Below are 21,508 nucleotides of genomic sequence, written 5' to 3' on the forward strand. Positions count from 1 at the left end.
CCTATGCCACAGCCATAGCAATGCAGGATCTGAGCCCCATCTGCAACCTACACCACAGCTCATGGCAATGCCAGATCCTTAACCCACTGAGTGAGGCCAGGGATCAAACCTACATACTCACGGATCCTAGTCTGGTTCATTACTGCTGAGCCACAATAGGAATTCCTAGAGATCACTTTTAGGCTACACAAGGCTCTCAATTACAGTGGTAATATTAAATTTTGTCCTAGAAGAGACTCATTCTTTTGGGGGGAAATGAGTGAGGAATCTGAGCACTTAGGAATCAAAGTGTTTAAGGAGCACTTTGGACCATTCTGAGGAAGTGTCTCAGGCAAGCAAAATGCCCTTCCTGTAAGGAAGACCAATGGAGGTCTTGACAAAGGTAAGTGTCCTCTGTAGGTTGTTGGGAGAAGTGAAGCATGTGATGTACTTTTGCAGTCTTTTCAATATCAAATTCATTCTCAACCACTAAAAGAGTCAGCATCTTCAAGTCAGTGATTCATAATGTGTGGCTGTAATAACAAGTTGATCACTAACTCTTTGAAGAAGAGTGAAAGGAGCCTTTGGTGTAGTGGTTAAGAGCACAGACTCTGGAACCAGATTGCCTGGATTTGAATCCTGGCTTGAGGATTTAACACCAAGTCACCAAGACTCCTGAGCATATTGCTTCCATTCTTTGCGGATGGTTCTTGATCCATGGAGTTAGGGTAACAGAAGTATCTACCCCATAGGTTTCTGCATGGATTAAATGAATGCGTATACATGAAGTGCTTACCACAGCACATGACACATAGGAAGCACCATATAATTGTTAGCTATTTTTATTATTAATCTGGGATAAACAGTAACAGACATGTAATCCAGAGTGACAATGACTGGTCCTATTCTTTCTAGCTTGTAGGTAAGCGTGTAGTCATATGCATCAAACAAAATCGCTAACACTGCCTAAGTGTCCTACCATAATTAAGGGTGTTGGTGGATTACCCTTGAAAGAATCCTTTAAGAAGCTTTTAATTAGGACAAGTGGTAACCCCAATGTTATAAGAGCTCTGTGAAAATTCTGGACTCTTACTGCAGCAAGGTTTTGTTGAGTGGTTTGTGCCAATGCCATTGTTTCTGACACATTAATAAATGGGTGCTCTAATTATGAACTTAAGAGTCTAAATCCACCCAAAATATTTGTGGTATACTTGCTTTATAAAAGTTGACTTTCCATAGATGCCACAATCAAGAGGTCATTGAAATCTTGTTTCCTACATGGTTTGTTTTTTGTCTTTTTAGGACCGCACCCTCAGCATATGGAGGTTCTCAGGCTAGGGGTCGAATCAGAACTGTAGCTGGTGGCCTACACCACAGCCACAACAACATGGGATCCAAGCAGCATCTGTGACCTACTCCACAGTTTGATGCTAGATCCTTAACCCACTGAGCGAGGCCAGGGATTGAACCCACGTCCTCATGGATATTAGCCGGGTTCATTAACCACTGAGCCACAGTGGGAACTCCCCCACCTGGATTCTTAACCCTTAGACTTCCACAAGAAGCATGCAAATATTATGACAGCAACTGGTCCAATTATCTACTGCTTTGTAACCAAGTTCCTCAAAACTCAGTGATGGAAAATGGCTACCACTTCCTTATGCTCCTAGTTGTGTAGGTCAGGAATTCAGACAGGGAACCGTGGGGATGGCTCCCCTTGGCTCCACAGAGTTGGAAGGTTCAGTTGGGTTGACTTGAATGCCCGGAGGTGCCTGACACAGTTCAATTGGGGGTTACTATTCTGGGGCCTTGGTTCTCCCATATTTGGTATCTACTGGGGCTAGAATGTCTCCACTCATGTGTCTGGTGCCTGAGCTGGGATGTCGAGAGTGAGGGGGGGGGAGTTGGCTGGCACTGTGCTCTCTCTATGCACCTTTTCCAAGTGGCTAGCTTGAGCTTCTTCACATTGATGATCTTAGGGTAGCTGTTCTTGGTACAAGGTGGCTGCTTCCAAGAAGCAGAAGTGAGAACCCAGAGGCTAATGAGTCTCCTCCCAGAACTGGCACAACATCAGTTCAGCTCTGTTCTATTGGTCAAAGCAATTGCCCATCCTGATCAGAGTCAAAGAGGTAGAGATAGAGACTGTATGTCCTGATGGGGGAGTGGCAAGGTCACATTACAGAAAAGCACCTACTGGCAAGTGTTGTGGCAGCCATCTTTTGAAAACACAATCTGCCACAACCAGAAATTCCAAACTAAGGCACTCAGGCTGGAATGTACCTCCCTGAGTGATGACTGTTGGGTGTCTGTTATATCCCAGTGGACAACCAGCAACCGATAAGTTTGGACAAGGGCAAGTATAGCAAAGCCCTGTTTTCCTGCAGGAATGGCAGGCAGTTGACAGCAGGGGTGAGGAGAAGCACTCTTCATTCTGCACAAAATCCCACTTGATCTTGAACTTCAGTATTGAGAATCTGAAGCAAAGGTTCTCCCCAGGATGTTTGAAGGTTTCTTATTTCACTAGACATCCAAGCTGTTCTTCACTGTTTTTCCTGAACATTTTCAAGCAAATGGGTGAAAGAATTTCTCCTGAATAAAGTAATAACTAGTTTCTCTTGCAGCTTCTTAGTTCCTTCGGAGGCTGCAGTGTATGCTGAAGAATCTTGGCCTCTGGAGTCATAAGCCTGGTTCACATCTTGGGTTTATCAACTATGTGTTGTGCGACCTTGGGCAAATTACTTAATATCTGTGAACTTCCATCTTGTCATTGGAATAGTTGGAATAATAAATGTTTCTTCTCATTGAGTTTTGTGAGAAGAAGGCATTTGATAAAAGTTAAATACTTTTCCTTGGAAAACAACCTGGAAATTTTACCACCTCTTGGGTCAATAAAAAGGTCTCGGATACTGAACCTAGGGAAGGAAATAGTTCCTTGCCAAGAAACACATGCTTTTTCGTTTGTGCTGATACACACAAGTGCTTCTCTGAAGGAGGTATTACCCATAGCACAATATTTCCAGGGACAACAGCTGTGTGGCCATTGCAGTTTTGGCAAGTTAGTCTCCTTCTCATCCTTTGGGCAAGAGCAATGCCCACCTCCTGCAAGAGGTCTTCCCTCAGCAGTAGGTTCTCCTGTTTCTTTCTGCCTCTGACCTGTTCAACAGTTCCAAGGCATTCATCTCATGATCCAGTTATACATATGGTGGTTTCCTTGGTTATTATTTCCCCTATATCTTTTTATTTTTCCTCAACTTTTTTTTGTTTGTTTGGTTTTTTGTTTTGCTTTTGTTTTTTTTTTTTCCCATTCCTGTGGCATGTGGAAATTCCCAGGCCCAGGACTGAACCTGTGCCACAGCAGTGACAATGCTGGATCCTTAACCTGTTGAACCACTAGGCAACTCCATGGTTTTTATTCTGTCTTCATAATGGCATTTGTTTATTTGTTTTTCTTTTTTCAATTTTTTCAATTATAGTTGATTTACAATGTTGTGTCGATTTCTATTGTACATCAAAGTGACCAGTCATACATATACATATTATTTTTCTCATATTATCTTCCATCATGTTCCATCACAAGAGACTGGATATAGTTCCCTGTGCTATACAGTAGGATCTTATTGCTTACCCATTCTAAAAGGAACAGTTTGCATCTCCTAACCCCAGACTCATAGTCCATTCCAATCCCTCCCCCTCCCCCTTGGCAACCATAACCACATTTGAAGGAATGTCCAATTTATCTGTTCTAGCTTCCTGCTACTGCATCTGCTTGAGAATGGGAGCTTCATGAAGAGAGATTGTGGAGGGGTAGGGAGCAAGGGAGGGAAAGATTGAGAAAAAAAAAAAAAGATATATTTGCAGGCAATTTTGGTGAACTACCATAGAGTAGAAACATGCCTGCCACTGAGTCATGGATGCACGGAGGGTGCTGCAGGACAACCGGGAACTGAGGGTTACGGAAAATGAAAATATGTTGGGTTATGTTATCTCAAAAATATTAATGCCATTATCTCTGTCTTCTGAAAAAAATCACAAGCATATCACCACATGTGAAAAGTTCTTGGCACACTGTCTGGCATTCAGTGAGCAATCATTAAATGGCAATGATGATGTTAACGAGGTTGACAATGCAGGTGATGACAGTGGTAAGACGGATCAAGTAGCTCCTCATCTTTATTCCACTGAGTTCTGAGATGTACACTCTAAGATAGCCCTTCCTGTTCAGAAGCTTGAGTTTTGCTGACATCTCTTGTGTGTGTGTGTGTGTGTGTGTGTGTGTGAAGAGCTTGCTATCTGTATGTGAGAGACAGCACTTACATTTAAAGGTTCTCTTTTAATTTGTCACTTTATTGCAAATATCTTAATCATGGAACCTTTTCCTGGTTCATTATAAAGGTTGTAGTACATACCCTCTAAGATGACCCCTCATGATCCCTTCCCTTTGAGTGTGGGCTTGCTTTTAGTGACTTACATCTAGCAAATGGGATACAGCAGAGGTGACAGGATGTCACTTCCAAGAATAGACTGTGATTTCTGAGTAGGGTGCTCTGAGGGAAGCCATCTGGCATGCTGTGAGCTACCTTATGGAGAGGTTCATACTGCTGGGAACAGAGTGGGTCTCCACAGAGTGAGGAACTAAGGCCCTCAGTCCAATAACCCTCCAGGAACTGAATCCTGCCAACAACCACATGAGTAAGCTTGGCAGTGGATTCACACCAGTTAAGCCTTCAGATGAGACTGCAGCCTTGGCCTTGACTGCAACTTCATGCGGGAGCTTGAGTCAGAGGCACCCAGTTGGGCTGTTCCTAGATTCCTGACCCAGAGAAACTATGACATAGTTAATGCCTATTGTTTTACGCTGCTAAGTTTGGGGGTAAAGCAACAATAGGTAACTAATAGAGATGTTAAATATCATTTGTTCAAGAGGCATTGTTGAAGGACCTCTTTGGAAATGCTTTATAATTATATGACTTTTAAGGAAGCAAGATGTGATAGAGCTTAACAATAGAGCAGCAGAATCTCCATCTTGAATCAGAGCAGCATTTCTTTCATTCAGTGAAGGAAAAAGTCTGAACATTGGAATACAGTTGTATTCTGGGCTCTGAGAGAAGCAGAAGTCAGGGCTGGAAGTCACACTAAGGAAAAAGATATATATCCATGTGTGAATGAGAAGAAAGGGGAAACTAGTGTTCTATTGATTGTTTACCATGTACCAGGCACTTTACACCTGTTAGTTTTTTTTGTTTTGTTTTGTTTTGTTTTTTGCTTTTTAGGGCTGCACCCATAGTATATGGAGTTCCCAGGCTAGGGGTCGAGTCGGGGCTATAGCTGCCAGCCTATACCACGGCCACAGCAACACGGGATCTGAGCCACATCTGCAACCTACACCACAGCTCACGGCAATGCCATATCCTTAACCCACTGAGCAAGGCCAGGGATGGAACCTTCATCCTCATGGATGCTAGTCAGATTCATTTCCACTGAGCCATCATGGGAACTCCTACACCTGTTATCTTACATTTCATAATGACTATCCATTTAAAAGATGAGAAATCTGAGGTCAGCGAGGTTAACCTGCCTGAGGGTCCTCATTTATTTGATAAATGGAATGAACACACATTGTCCGACTCCATATCCAAATTCTTTCTATTAAGCCACACTACCTAATATTTAAGGTACAGATGATTGAGCACATTACATTGTAAAGGGGAGAAGTTCAGCATCTTGCTGGGGGTGGCAGGGAGGAAACATTCATAAATAAGTGCACTAAACAGAAATATATTACATCTCAGGCTGCTATAACAAAACACTATAGACTGGGTGGCTTAAACAACTGTGAAATTTATATCTCACAGCCTTGGAGGCCACAAGTCCAAGATCAGAGTGCTAGCTAGCATGGGGGGCTTCTGGTGAGAACTCACTTCCTGGCCTGCAGATAGCCACCTTCTTACTGTGTCCTCACATGGTAACAGAGGGGTAGATCAAGTTCTCTGGTGTCTATTTTATAAGGGCATTACCCCCATCTAGATCTGATTCCTCTTTAAAGGCCCTATCTCCAAATCCAGTCACACCGGGGCTAGGGCTTCCACTTACCAATTTGGGGGCTAGACAAACATTATGGACATTTGTCCATAACACAAATGTCAATCCAGTCTCAATGAGCACATCTAGTGGCCAGATGATGGTTTCAAAGTAACATTTTCCACTGAAAAGACCCAGAGCTCCTTGGGAAAATGGTGTATTCCATATGTGGCTTGGGCATGGAAAGTAGAAGGGGAACCTGGAACATCTCAGGCCATAAAGGAATGAAGTGCTCAGATTAGGGAGGGACCAATTCAAAAGGAGGCAGGAACCAGCATTTAGAGGCTCCTGCTGGCCAAATCTGGGATAATCTGAGCATCGAAATAATGATAAAGAGTAAACCTACTGGATAAAAAGTCCATCCGTTCACAATGAGGTAAACAAACAAGGAATAAATAAGAAGAGAAGGCCTGGAGTTCCTGTAGCAGCTCAGTGGGTTGAGAACCGAACTAGCATCCATGAGGCGGCAGGTTCGATCCCTGGCCTCATGCAGGGGTTAAGGATCTGGCGTTGCTGTGAGTTATGGTGTAGGTTGTAGACTCATCTCGGATCTGGCGTTGCTGTGGCTGTGGCTGTGGCTGGCAGCTATAGCTTTGATTTGACCCCTAGCCTGGGAACTTCCAGGTGTCTCAGATGAGGCCCTAAAAAGCAAATAAATAAATATATTTTAAAAAAGCTCATCTTTATGGTAGACTGCCAACTAATAAATGTATAAAGAATGGTGAAATTAGAAAATTATAATTTGGCAACCATTATAAATATGGAATCAGGCAAAAATCACTAATGGTGAACAGGTAAAAACTAATGGGTGAAAATTTAAAGGTAACAGGATATTTCCATAGTCTCAAAGTATCTCTCAAAAAAAATACTTATTAACTACAAAGGGTAAAAGAGTAAACTTTATATTGAAGAATTTTAAATAGTCTCAAAATGTGTATATATTTTGTACACTTATATATACACTGTGTGTTGTATGGTGTGTGAAGGAGAGAAATAAATGAGCAAACCAAATGTAGGAAAATGCTAACACTTGGGGAATCTGGGTGAGGATACATGAGTATTCTTTGTACTATTCTTGCAACTTTTCTCTAAGTCTGAAATCATGTCAAAAATTAAAAATTGCAAATTAAAAAAATTGTCACAAATATAACATCTTTTCCTTCCATTTTTCCAGTCATCTCCATTTCCTCTCTTCCCAAGACCCAGGCATTCTCAAGGGAGGGTGAAGAATGTGGCAGCAGTGGTGCAAATTGAGGCTTGGTGCTAAAGCACTAACAGCCAGGCAAGAAACTATCAGGTCTCACCACCCTGTGGGCACCTGGGAAATTCTAAGGGTAGGATGTATCATCATGGCTGCCTTCCTCATGCCAAACCCAGTCCCCTCCCTGGTAGTCTAGTGATTAGGATTCAGTGCTCTCTCAAACCTAGTCCTTGGCTTTCTGAGGCCTGAGGAGCCCCTGGCTTCTGTGTCAAGTGTGACACACATTCTCATGCTGACTGCAACCCTTATTATCTGAGAGGACTTTACAACCATTTCCTTGCACCATGCTTTCTGCAGTCCAGAGGTGTGGGCTGAGTGGGGCCTTATCCCATCTTGCAGATGGGAGAAACTGGGATTCGGCCACGTGCCCAAGGTCATCCTCGGTAAGATTAAAACCCAGGTCCTCAGACGTGGTTTTAGTAACTTTTTCATGATAATAGAATCTCAGGATACCACAGCGAACACCGCAGCGATCCCTCCCGCCACACAAGCTCAAGCTGGACAACGTTTATACTAGTTCAAGCATTTTCAAAGTGTGGTCCAGGACCATCACCAGCAGCAGCAGTTGGGAATTTGTTAGAAAGAAAAAATATTAGGGTCCATAGCAGACCTATTGAATCAGAAGAAGTGAGACCCACATCTAGGTACCCATATTTTGACAATGCTGCAGGTGACTGAATTCTTCAGTTTGACAAGCTGCTTCAGGCAAATGCAGCATGAAGCATTAGGGGTTAATTGGGGGTCTAGATATACAATTAGTCTTTCTCAATGAGAAAAAAGCAAACCAGAGTTTGTACAGAAAGAAGCTTAATGAAGTGGGGTTTGTTTTTGTTATTATTATTATTAAGAAGCATAACCATTACCTTTCCTGGTAAATTTCCGTATCCTCTTCTTAAACTGGTCGTTGGGTAGGTAACACTAGGAATTACTGGGTTTCTTCTCCAGCAGGCCCACAGTACATGATGGAGCCAAAGGAAGAGAGTTCCACAAGAGTTTGGGAGGAGGGACTGATGACAATTTTTCGTGCTTGACTAAGTTTTTTAAAAAGCCACTTCCAAGGGCACATTAACCAGTCAGCGAAGCCACTTGTTCCAGCAGGAGGTGGGAGGTGGGGGCGGGGTGGAGCGTGGGGAGGAGCGACACTCACAGCTCAGGAATCGGTGCCTTCCAAGTGTCGCCCAGCGTCCCCGGCCCCGCCACCTAAACGCACACCTCCGGCCATCCCTACCCCCTCTGCCACTTCCCGCTGCGGACTCTTGGGGATTCCTCCGGCCGAGTCCAGCCAGGAGGGTTCCCGAGATCAGCGTGAACTGCCCGCCTCCTCCCGCGTCCCCGCCCCCCGCCGGGGCCGCCGGGCGCCGAGGGAGGCGAGGGTGCCACGGCTGGAAAATGAGCGGTGCCCGGAGGGTGGCCCATAGCTGCAGGTAACGCGCGCCAGCCCTCGGTCCGAGCGGGCCCCGCACACCCTCCCTCCCCGCGAGGCTGCGCCACAGGGCGCGGGGTCGGGGGGGGTGGCAGGACGGGGTGGGGGGAGCCATTTACGCTCCCCCCCTTGTCGCGCAGCCCTGTTAGCGCGGCTGTTTTCCGGAGCGGCGGGAGGCTAAGGCTGCGGTGAGCGGGGTTGCTCGGCGGGCGCCCAATGCCTCGGAAGATGGAGAAGTTTCTGCAGATCGCGCCTCACTCTCTGGCCATCGTCCTGGGCCCGGCCGAGGGGCCGGCGGGGGAGAGGTCGGAGGCCCCCCAGCCCGCAGCCCCGGCCCAGCCCCGGCAGCTAGCCCGGCACCACATCGGCTACGAGATCTTCGCCGACTTCAAAGCCGAGAACATGCAGCACTTCTGGAACAAGAAGGTCACGGCCGCAGTGGCCGAGACTTTCTTCCTGGGCTGGATCGACGAGCAGGTCCTGCTGATACAGGGCAAGGAGGAGCATCTGGAGGCGCTGCGCGAGGGCTGGTCACGCCGGGCGCTGCGGCCGCCCTCGGGCTTCCACATCCGCTACCTCGGTGAGTCCGGCCGCGCCCGCCCCGTCCCGTCCCGTCGCGTCTCGCCGCGGGAGCCCTCCCCGCCCCGCCCGAGCCGGCGCGCAGGCTCGGCTCCCCCGGGCGCCCGCGCCTCCCTCCACTCTCGCGCCGCGCCGGGGGAGGGGCCGGGGTCTGGGCGAGCGCGGGATTGGGGAGCTTCCTGGCAACTACACCTTGGCTTGTGTCTTTGCGAGCACGCCGCCCCCGGCCGGCCTGCGACAGCCTCTCTGTTGCACCGGCGGGGCGGTGCCTGGGGCCGGCCAGGTGGGCGGCGGCGCGGAAGGCTCGGCGGGTCAGCGGTGGCTCGGGGTCTGCGGGTCTCATCTGCTGCGCGCGGCTCAGGTCGGGGGCGCGTGTGCGGACGCGGGAGAAGTGGAGAAAGAGCGCTCGGGCGGCTTCAGGTAGCGGCGGGCTTGGCCGCGGGTGGAGGCGGCGGGCAGTCCAGGTGCGCGTTCTTTTCCGGGCCGGCGACCCAGCCCCTCCGCGCCAGCCTCGGGCCGCGCGTTCCCCCTCCTCTGAAGTTGGTTGACTTTTAAGCCGCCGGCATTTCCGTGCTAGAGCTGTAGGTTTAAAAGTCTTGCCTTCACTGCATCTTCCTTCAAGTCATTTTGTGAGTTGGAAGGAAGGGAGGGACAAGAGGCAAACAGAAGCAAGTGTGATTCTTAACCAGAAAAGAAAGCAGTGTTGGGGAAGAGATCCTGAAAGGAGATAGTCGCTGCCGACCTTCCAGTGTTGTCTCGACCTGCTTTTTTTTTTTTTTTTTTTTTTATTGCATTGCTTTGTATGTATTTTTCTTAATCCAGTGTGCCTTTCTTTTAGACCATACTTTTTAGTTTTGTGCTTTGGCTCGGTGGCTCAAAGCGTATGCAGTAAATGGTAATGTTTTGCGAGCCGATTTCAGGAAAGAAAGCATTCTTTTCAGCTCCACGATTTAGAAATTCTTTCATGACATTTTGCGAGGAGGTCAAAAGTTCAAAAGCTAAAAGCCGCCCTTTTTCGTTAGCCAGGGTTGCTATGCTACCTTACTCTGAAAGAATAGCTTTACCTGCTAATGCTCCTTCCTCTATGCATATGGCAAATTTATGGCATTTTTTTGTTTTGTTGTGTTTTGTTTAGTTTTGCACAGCAGAAATCTCTACAAAGCTTCCCTTAAATTGAGTAGGTAAAAAACTAGTAAAACTTGCATCTTGTGTGTTTTGTAACCTGTGCTGCATTTCTAAAGGTGCCTTAATTTTCTTTTTCCAAGTTAGCAGAAACCTCAGTGGAGTCCCTGTAATTAAGCTGCCTTGGTAAAGAGCCGGGATTAATGTCTCTGAGACTTGATCTGCTCTCCCAGTGTAACACACTAGGAAGTAAGAATATATGTAGTCATTTTTATGCACTGTAGAGATCTCATTTTAATAGTTTTCTTTTAAACTTAGCTTCATACTTATTTTTTACTTTTTATTTTGCAAAGTTTCAAACAATATACAAAAGTTGTACGATGGTTCCCCTCCTTTATTTGCCAGGATACTATCCCATGACCCAGAGCAGAATACCTCAAACCCTGGATGAACCCTGTATATACTATTTTTTTTCTATACTTACCTCCCTGTGATAAAATTTAATTTTAAAATTAGGTACAGTAAGAGACTATCCAAATTGCTAGCATCATCATTCGTGTGCTTTGGGGCTATTATTAAGTAAAGTAGTAGTTCCTGGAACACAAATAGTTCAGTATCTCCACAGTTGAACTGATGCTGTCAGGGTGGCTACTAAGTGACTAAGGGGCAGGCAGGTAGACCTATACAGCATGGATTTGCTTGGACAAAGGGATGATTCACATCCAGGGATGGCAAGAGATGGAGAGAAAGTTCATGAAGCAACTCAGGATGGCATCCAATTTAGATCTTATGAATTGTTTATTTCTGAAATTTTCCATTTAATATTTTTGGACCTCAGTGGACTTTAGCAAACTGAAACTGGAGAAGCAAAACCACAGATGGGTGGGGGTGGGGGTATCCCACTATGTAATCGAAAATGCTTTATTGAATCCCCATGAACTCATCAATCAACTTCAGAATTTATCAGCACATGGCCAATCTTATTTCATCTATAAATTTCCCCCACCATTTGAAATCCCAGATATTATGTCAATAGCATTTGTGATTTGTAACTATTTCAGCTGTTCATATGTTTTTTTTCATACTAGCAGAATTTGTGAACTTACAGGAATTGGTGACCTGTCATATTAAGCAAAGAAAGCTATTCTGGCAATTTTAAAGGTTCCAGATTGCAGTGGTTGATTGATTATTGCCTATTGCCTAGGTAGCCTGAGCTGTTTCAAGCTGTCTGGTGGATAGAGCAGTTGCATTGACTCCCCTCTTAACTCAGTACTGTGACGGCGAGCAAAGGCACTACCTACTGAAACGGGGCATCAGATAAAGGAGCAGGGGATCCCCGCTTTGGGAATCCAAGTGGTAACTTTTTTGAACTGCCTTGAGGGTTCAAACTCTCTCCTACAGTTACAGGTTTGCTTCAGTAAGGACAATTTGGAACAGTTTACTGTAAAAATTCTCTCAGGGAAACTCAGTGTCTGCTGCAAGACTTCCTGATATTTTGTAGCAAGATCTTTTATTGAGCTTTGAACCTCCAAAGGCTGGGAGCCCCTGATGACTGGCTCATAGTCTTTTTTTGATCTATGGTATATGTGTGGACAAGTTCATAAGCTCAAGAATATAAGAAACAAAACCAGACCACAAAGGTGTACTCAAGGGAGTCTAGCTGTTAATTTGGAGAGTGAGTGCCATTATCATAGGACTCCCTTGACTGTGTCTAATTTATATGCAAAATAAGGAGTCAATCACTATCTTTAGTACTTTACTGTTAGTAATGCATTTCTTGTAAGATAACTTTCAGCTGGTCCCTCAGACTTGTACTACCTGTATTATCAGGTACTTTTATGTGGATTTGTAATTTTTCCCTGATTATTTCATGGGTATGAAATAGCCACAAAACCAGACACATAGATGAGCATAATAGAAGGCATTATATTTCCACTTGTTGAACTTGAATTAAATTCATCAGTCATGAGTATTCCTAAGTAACTGGAAGGCAAATGCCAGTTTAAATTTTATTATGCTTATGGTAAATAATTATCTACAAAATTTGGTTGATTTCCAGATAGCCCCTGAGAGCCCTTTTACACCTTGGTAATAGAATTACTCCATTAGATCCTCCCAGTGAGGGGTGTGTGTGTGTGTGTGTGTGAGTGTGTGTGTGTGCTTAACCCAACCTGGGATGGGGAGAGGAATGGAGAAAAGGTCTGCCCAGACCCCCTTCTCTGGCTGCATTACAGTACGGTTGAGGCAAGCCTACACTGTCACAGCAGGATTGAAAATGAGTTAGTGTTTTGCTTTGTAACTTGAAACATGAGTATTTAAGTTGCCAGCAATTCCAAATGACTTTTGCCTGTAATTCCAAAAGTATGTGATTCTAACCACACACACTTCAGGTGGGGGTTGGACAAGGAGGAGATGATTATGGATACATCAAGAAGTAGGGAATTAAGCAACTCAAAGGAAAAGTAGTTTTGGTTTGAAATATTCAAATCCACTCCTTAGAAATGACTTGCTAGAATAGTCAAAAACACTACTTAGAAATAACTTACTCTGGGCATGTAAAAAAAAAAATTCAGACTTTTGGTTTCCAGGACCCTAAAAAGGGGTGTGTGTGTGCAGGACACAAGGAATATTGTGAAATTGTGCTCTGTATTTTGAGTAGATGCTAAATTGACTCCCATATGTATTCACTGAATGCCTGATATTGCCATCCCATTGTCTTTTTTTTTTTTTTTTTGCTTTTTAGGTCCGAACCTGTGGCATCTGGAGGTTCCCAGGCTAGTGGTTGAATTGGAGCTACAGCTGCTGGCCCACATCACAGCCACACCAACACCAGATCCGAGCTGCATCTGTGAGCTACACTGCAGGTTGCGGCAACTCTGGATCCTTAACGCATTGATGGAGGCCCACACTGAACACACATCCTCATGGAGACTACATCAGGTTCTTAACCCAATGAGCCACAACAGGAACTCTGGTTACTATTTTCTAAGTAATTTCTTTTTGTTAACCATTCTTTAAAAAGACTCTTTAGGTGTCATTAGTTTACCCATTTTACAAATGAAGACATTGAACAACAGAATGACAAGTAACTTCTTCAAGGATGCCTAGTTAGTGAAAGAGCTGAGATCTGGACCCAGGGTGTTATTTTGTTTGCTTATTTCTAACAGATAGGATTCAAGTTCAGGCTGTCCCGGCCAAAATTTCCTTCCCCAATAAACACAACCTCCCAACAGTGTAGGGTGCAGGTGGCCCAGTGGCAGTGGGTTTGGTTGGGGGTGGCTAGGTCCTTCCTTTCCCTTAGAAAACACAAGGGAAAAGGGAAAGCAGTGCTGGTCCAGGATGCTGCCTGAGACTGTCACCCTTGAACTTCCTATATACCAGATAGGTCGGTCCCATGCTTTGCGTGGTTAATAATCTTTCTGCAGGGCTTACTCAAAAGAGGCCAGATTCTTCACTATCTACCCCAAAAGACACATTCCCCGCCAGTGCTTTGAGTGACTGCTCTCTAATACCCCTTGTTTCAGGGAGCACTTGACTGACAGATGAGCAGTTGGCCAACCAGTCGGCCAACCGTGGAGGAGATGAAAGTCAGCTTGAATGTTGGAGGAAGAACAGAAAAGAAAGCCAATGAGGCTGGGCTTGTTAAGCCAGCCAAAGAATGGGAGGAGTGACAGGAGATGAGGTCAGAGGCGCTGGCTGACTCCAGGTCATGTGGGGCGTCCTGGGATTTTACTCCTCAGACACAAATGCGTTTTTTGAGCATCCTATAAATACAGCATATTAGGTTGGGGTCCGTGGAATATCCAGAGAAGCGTGGAACATGGGCCTCACTGTTAGGGAAGCTTACCTCTCATAGTAAAACAGCAGGGTGAAGTCTAAACGGTGAACCATGATGCATTTCAAGTTTTATTCATTTCTAGCCAGTCATAAAAATGTTTTTATGAATTACCTCACCCTGGCTGGAAGAAATCATCAGTAAAGGTGTGTCAGTTTCATTGTCATAAAGCATTTAGATTGAACTTCTTGAGACCTAAGGCCTTCTTATGATAACATAGAGGTTTTGCAGAGATTTTGGAATTTCACCTCTTATGGCTGAATGCTAGCCTTGGGCACATACTTCCTTCTCACATTAGGAGGTGAATTTACCGGTGGTTATCCCAAGTTCTTTTTATTTATTTTATTTTATTCTATTTTTTGTCTTTTTTTTTTTGTCTTTTCTAGGGCCACACCTGTGGCATATGGAGGTTTCCAGGCTAGGGGTCTAATCAGAGCTGTAGCCACCAGCCTACACCACAGCCACAGCAACACTGGATCCTTAACCCACCGAGTGAGGCCAGGGATCGAACTTGCAACCTCATCATTCCTAGTTGGATTTGTTAACCACCGAGCCACGACAGGAATCCCCCAAGTTCTTTTTAAAGGGGCTTGAAACTGAAAGGGTGTCCATCTGGGTCTCTTGCGCTGAGTGCTTTCCATTCCTGAGGTCCATCATGTGTTTTGGGGTTGAAGAAAAAGAAGTCCAAGGAAGTTGGTTGTGTACAAAATTCTTACTACAAATATGTTCAAGCGTTTCATTCCTCTTAAAAATACTCCACACCATGATGTGAGATCACCTTAGAAGGAGAACTTTCATTGTAAGGGGTAGGTTTTAGCGTAGTTACCTGAAGCTCAGTGATTGTACCTGCATCGTTACTCTACTCAGTTGGTACATGGGTAAAACAAATTTTGGACCCTTCAATTCTGTATTATAGCTGTAGATTTAGTGTAATCACAGGCATGCCTTATTGGGGGGAAGTAATTGTCTGATGTATAGTTTATTTTGATGAGAAGGTTAAATAGATATATTGATAAGGTACAAGCTGTGAATATAATCTATTAATAGATAATGAATGCTATATATATTAATCTTTGAGAAGGTCCAATGCCAAGAGCTTTTTAATAAACTTAAATCACATTGGCAAGGGAAGATGTTTAAAGCAGCTCTTGATTTGATGGGAGCGGGGCGGTGAAGGAGAAAAGACATAGCTTTATTGCTTTGGCAGGCAAAGGAGGCCACAGCAGGCTAATGCCTCAAAGGCTGCCTCAGCTCTTGATATTTTGATATTAGTCTTTCTTTTCCTTTTTTTTTTTCCTCTGCATCTGCGGTATATGGAGTATCCCTGGTCAGGAATCAAATCCAAGCCCCCGTTGCGACCTACGCCACAGCTGCGGCAATACCAGATCCTTAACCCACTGCACCCAGCTGAGGACTGAACCTGTGCCTCTGAAGAGACAATGTCAGATCCTTAACCTGCTGCACCACAGTGGGAGCTCCGACTTCAGTCTCTCTTGATAGAGAAAACTTGGACGCGTCAACGGTCAGAAATAGAGGTATCTCTTTACTTATTTTTATTTTATTTTATTTTTTTAGGGCTGCCCCATGGCATATGGAAGTTCCCAGGTTAGGGGGTCCATTTGGAGCTGTAGCTTCCGGCCTACACCACAGCCACAGCAATGCCAGATCTGAGCCGAATCTTCGACCTACACAATAGCTCACAACAATGCCAGGTCCTTAACCCACTGAGTAGAGCCAGGAATCAAACCCTTAGCCTTGAAGATATTAGTCAGATTCATTACCGCAGAGCCACAACAGGAACTCCTAGAGTTATCTCTTTAAAGAGTTTGATAAATGATTTGGATAAAGAGGTAAAGAGGATTCATCAGAGTCTTTGGAGGTGAAGAGGAGGGTAAACGCTTCTAGGAGGGCAGACCCAACTAGTGTGAAAATCCACTGGATGGTGGTGGGTACCACATGGGGCAGAGATCCCAGGACTTGAAATGTTCTTGTGATGTTAGCGATTTGAAAGCCTACCTCAGTGCTGTCGATTTTACCCTTAGGGCTCAAACACACACACAGTAAAATTCCTTCATTTTCTCAATTTCTTGTGAAGACCTTAGGATAGGATTCTCTATAATGAGAGCCTGTCAGATGACTTAAAATAATGTGTCTCTGAAACCAGGATGTTATCTCCTCCTTCCCAGTGCTGAACACTCGGGCGCCTATTACTCTCTCCCCCCACTCCCACCTCAGGGTCTGCATGGATGCTGGCTGATTAGTACTACTTCTCATGAATCTGTGAGTCCCTGGAGGTCCTGAAAGTCTTACCAGGACCTCTAAGCAGTGGACCGTCTGGTGGGATTCCATCTTCTTACCACCTGAGATCGAAGCAGCCTCTGTCTTCACAGTGAGCCGCATATGCTCGGGGCATGCTGCTCAGAATGGCTGTGCACACATCTTCTCTTAGCATCTGTTTCTGTTGCTGCCTTCCTTCCCCCAATGCTGTGTCAGACACCTTCCCCTCTTCCATCTACTTTCCCTCCCGGGTTTGGGCATTTGGACTTTATAGGGCCGTACCCACAGCATATGGAAGTTCCCAGGCTAAGGGTCCAATTGGAGCTGTAGCCACCGGCCCACACCACAGCCACAGCAACGCCAGATCCGAGCCATGTCTGCGACCTACACCACTGCTCACGGCAATGCTGAATCCTTAACCCACTGAACGAGGTCAGGGATGGAGTCCGAAGGTTCCTATTCAGATTCATTTCCGGTGTGCCACAATGGGACCTTCCTTTTAAACCTTGCAACAAAGGATTATGATTTCATCTCTGCCTTTCTACTTCTAAGTAAAGTCCACCCCCTCCCCCTGAATTTTCTACAAACCAAAGCTCTCCTTACGTGTCCATTTCCAGGCCACTGGAGCTCAGCACATGCTCTTCTAAGGGACGTTATCTTCAGAGAGTCCAGGCTACACACACCTTTGGAAGTGACTTTCATCAATCCAAGGTTGTTTTCTGATACTTTCTGGAAAAGAGGGGAGAACCTTCTACATGTTTAATGCCTTAGAGCAGACACCATCCTGGATATAATTTTCTTTCTTTCTTTTTGTCTTTTGTCTTTTTAGGGCTGCACCCTTGGCATATGGAGGTTCCCAGGCTAGGGGTCGAATCAGAGCTGTAGCTGCCAGCCTATGCCACAGTCACAACAACGCCAGATCCAAGCCACATCTGTGACCTACCCCACAGCTCATTGGCAACTCCAGATCCTTAACCCACTGAGTGAGGCCAGGGATCGAACCTGCAACCTCATGGTTCCTAGTCAGGTTCATTAACCACTGAGTCACAATGGGAACTCCCATTTATTGTTTTTTTTTTTTTTTTTTTTTTTTTTGTCTTTTAAGGGTTGTACCTGCAGCATATGGAAGTTCCCAGGCTAGGGGTCAAATTGGAGCTGCAGCTGCCAGCCCGCACCACAGCCACAGCAATGCCAGATCCAAGGCACATCTGCAGCCTACACCACAGCTCACGGCAACTCAGGATCCTTAATCAAGTGAGCGAGGCCACAGATCGAACCCACATCTTCATGGATACTAGTCAGGTTAATTACTACTGAGTCACAGTGGGAACTCCAGCACTCTTTTATTGTAAAGAGGCTACACTGGTGTCATTTGGAAACTGGATTGTTTTGTCTTGTTTAGTTTTTGCCTATCAGTCTATACTGTGTAAGAATCTTAGATCTAAGGTCGAAAGAAGAAAAGTGAGTGGTTTTGGCATTGTTACTGAGTTAAAGTGGCTCACAGAGCAAGCAGCATTCTCAAGCAGTTCTAAAAAGAGATTTTAAGATGGTACAGTCATCTTTGTAAAACCTGTCTTTGGTCTACTTTGGGTGACAGTTTTGGAAGTTGTCACTTTTCCCATGTTTTAAATCTTCTCTCTCCTTCATGTGGAAGAAATTCATTTATGCTTGAAACTGCTTGTGCCAAATCAAGAAATAAGTAAAGACAAGAAAGAGAATAGAAGCTTCTTGTAACAGAGGTGCATCTTTGATTTGAGGAAATCTTCGAAGACAAAATCAGATGGAAGTTGCTGATGGCAATAACTCAGCAACATGTGACTAATTACTGGGTTTAATTTGATGAATTTTTTTCCTTCCTCTTTATTCTTTTAAAAATGAACATTTTGGGAGGACCCTTTGTGGCTCAGCAGTTAATGAACCCGACTAGGATCCATGAGGATTCGGGTTTGACCCCGGCCTCATTCAGTGGGTTAAGGATCCGGCGCTGCCATGAGCTGTGGTGTAGGTTGCAGACACAGCTGGAATCCCGTGTTGCTGTGGCTCTGGTGTAGGCCAGCAGCCGTACCTCCGATTCGACCCCTGGCCTGGGAACTTCCTTATGGCACGGGTGCGGCCCTAAAAAAAAGGGGGAAAAAAAAGAACATTTGGGGAGTTCCTGTTGTGGCTTAGCGGTACTGAACCTGACTAGCATCCATGAGGATGTGTGTGGATTTGATCCCTGACCTCCCTCAGTGGATCAGGGATCAGGCATTGCCATGAGCTATTGTGTAGGTCACAGACTCGGCTCGTATCTGGCATTGCTGTGGCTGTGGTGCAGGCCAGCAGCTGTAGCTCTCATTTGGCCCCTAGCCTGGGAACCTCCATATGCTGCAGGTACGGCCCTAAAAAGCAAAAAAAAATTAAAAACAAAGGTGAACATTTTATATATCTCATTGACATTATGGAAGAAGCGAGGCTCAGAAAACCTGAAGTTTCTCTGTTTTCTTAAAATAGTAAAATTTTGTTTTCAAGTAGGTGACCACTCCTTATAACATTGCCAAAAGTAAGAAAGCTTAGGTTCCACAAAATCTAGCACTATGTAGCTGTATTTGGAGTGAAAATATAAAAGCAAATTTAACCAGAAAAATTACATGCAGTTTGGATAAACAGACTTTCAATTTATATGTACTCAGGAGTTCCTGTTGTGGCTGAGGGTGAAGAACTTGACTAGTATCCATGAGGACACAGGTTCGTTCTCTCCTTGCTCAGTGGATTAAGGATCTGGCGTTGCCGTGAGCTGAGGTGTAGGTCAAAGACGAGGCTTGGATCCCTCTGATGCCTGAAAGATAATACCAGAATCCGGGTTCTTGTTCACAGCGGTTGAAGAATGAATTCCGTGAATGCACAGGCAGCAAGCAAGCAAAGTTTTTATTAAAGGGAAGCAGATAGCTCCCAGGGTTACTGAAGGGGGAGAAGAGCCCCTCCTTTCTCTATTGTCCCATAGGGGTTTTTATTCCTTAAAGGTGGGAGGGGTATCAACGTGGGGTCCAGAGAGATGTGGTCTTCTCCCAGTGGCCTTATTCAGTTACCCATATCAGTCTTTGTCCAGTAGGGTCCTAGGGGTGGAAATGTCCTATAAATCTCATTGTTTCTTTGTCTTTTTCATCCTGTAAACTGAGTCACAGGGGATTAGAGATTAATGTCCATCTGGGCATAGGTACACTCCCTGTGGTAAACAAGACCTGTGGGGACGTTACTCCTTGGAGCCCTTAAACCGCAAATGTTAATCAATGGCCATATCAAAGAATGCATAGAAGCCCATGCTCCTACACTGGCTGCCTGAGTTAATATTCTGCCTCGCCTCTTTGCTGTGGCTGTGGTGTAGGCTTGGCAGCTGCAGCTCCAATTCAACCCCTAGCCTGGGAGCTTCCACGTGCTGTGGGTGTGGCCCTAAAAAGCAAAAAAAAAAAAAAAGGCTGTGCTACAGTGCTCTTTATGCAGTATTACGTTTGAGCTTTCTGTATTTTAGGGTTTGGCCCTAAAAAAAAAGAAATTATATGTACTCAAAGTGATGATTAGTTGATAAAGTCATATTGTACGGAATACCTTTTAATGTGCCTAATCTGTTGAAATGACTTTAGATTTGTTAAAAAGTGGGGGGGCTCTGCTGAAATAAGATTACATTTTTTTAATTATTTTTTTCTATCCTCCTCTCCCATTAAAAATTCTGGAAATGGGAGTTCCCGTCGTGGCGCAGTGGTTAACGAATCCGACTAGGAACCATGAGGTTGCGGGTTCGGTCCCTGCCCTTGCTCAGTGGGTTAAGGATCCTGTGTTGCCGTGAGCTGTGGTGTAGGTTGCAGACGCGGCTCGGATCCCGCGTTGCTGTGGCTCTGGGGTAGGCCAGGGGCTACAGCTCCGATTTGACCCCTAGCCTGGGAACCTCCATATGCTGCGGGAGTGGCCCAAAGAAATAGCAAAAAGACAAAAAAAAAAAAAATTCTGGAAATGTACTCCTATAGAAGAGAGAGGAGTCAGTTAAATGCTAACTTACATTGTCATTTAAGTAAGTTATTTCTGAAGAGCAGTTGGATGTGAATTGGTGAGTTCCCATTGTTTCAATGACTGTAAGATGGATTGTAAGAATGTAAATCTGGATTGGCCAATCCCAGGGTCAAGAGTATGACAAATGCTTTTACTTTCTAGGAGAGGGATTTATAGAGTATGCACATTTGTGCAAAGAGAGGGAATGTGAGTCATATTCTCTGAGCCCTGACCCTTTGTGCGCAAAAGTTCTGAGGACTTTAGCCTGTGGACTTGAATGAGTGAATGTGGTCCTTTGTAATGTTGCTAACATATTTAATTTTCCAAGTAGGTAGGTCACTGCACTGACTTTGCCCTCATGCCAAAACAATTATCCAGGCATTTTAACTAATATACTGCCTTATTGGAGCTCTCTTGTGGTGCAGCAGGTTAAGGCTCTGTTATTACTGCAGTGGCTCTGGTTGCTCCTGTGGCACAGGTTCAATCCCTGTCCTGGGAACTTCCACGTGCCACAGGCACAACCAAAAAAAAAAAAAAAAAAGTATTGCTTTCTCAGTTCACAAAGGTTGAAAATGGTTACTGTTTTATATGATCACCTATTTTATTTATTTATTTATTTATTTATTTATTTATTTAGTCAGTCTTTTCTAGGGCCGCTCCCGAGGCATATGGAGGTTCCCAGGCTAGGGGTCTAATTGGAGCTGTAGCCACAGGCCTATGCCAGAGCCACAGCAACTCGGGATCTGAGCCGCGTCTGCCACCTACACCACAGCTCACGGCAACACCGGATCCTTAACTCACTGATTGAGGCCAGAGATCGACCTGCAACCTCATGGTTCCTAGTCGGATTCGTTAACCACCGAGCCATGACGGGAACTCCTGATCCCTATTTTAAAATACCTGGCATTTATCTTCTACTTGCTTGTATTAG

General features: G+C 45.0%; 1 protein-coding gene across 4 annotated transcripts in view; it reads left to right on the forward strand.

The window, feature by feature from the left end:
• The first annotated feature begins 8,506 nt into the window (after window positions 1-8,506).
• STOX2 (storkhead box 2) overlaps window positions 8,507-21,508 on the forward strand; it is a 216,765-nt gene continuing 203,763 nt past the window's right edge. For 3 of the 4 annotated variants that reach the window (XM_047772323.1, XM_047772325.1, XM_047772326.1), the window contains exons 1-2: window positions 8,507-8,742; window positions 8,882-9,321. In XM_047772323.1, the coding sequence (XP_047628279.1) occupies window positions 8,958-9,321 (364 nt within the window). In that variant the 5' untranslated portion in view covers window positions 8,507-8,742; window positions 8,882-8,957. Of the gene's footprint in view, window positions 8,743-8,811; window positions 9,322-21,508 lie in introns of those variants that run through there. The other variant, XM_047772324.1, reaches the window with a different exon arrangement.

Source organism: Phacochoerus africanus, chromosome 3 (genome assembly GCF_016906955.1).
Source record: "Phacochoerus africanus isolate WHEZ1 chromosome 3, ROS_Pafr_v1, whole genome shotgun sequence".
In the NCBI taxonomy this organism is placed as follows: domain Eukaryota; kingdom Metazoa; phylum Chordata; class Mammalia; order Artiodactyla; family Suidae; genus Phacochoerus; species Phacochoerus africanus.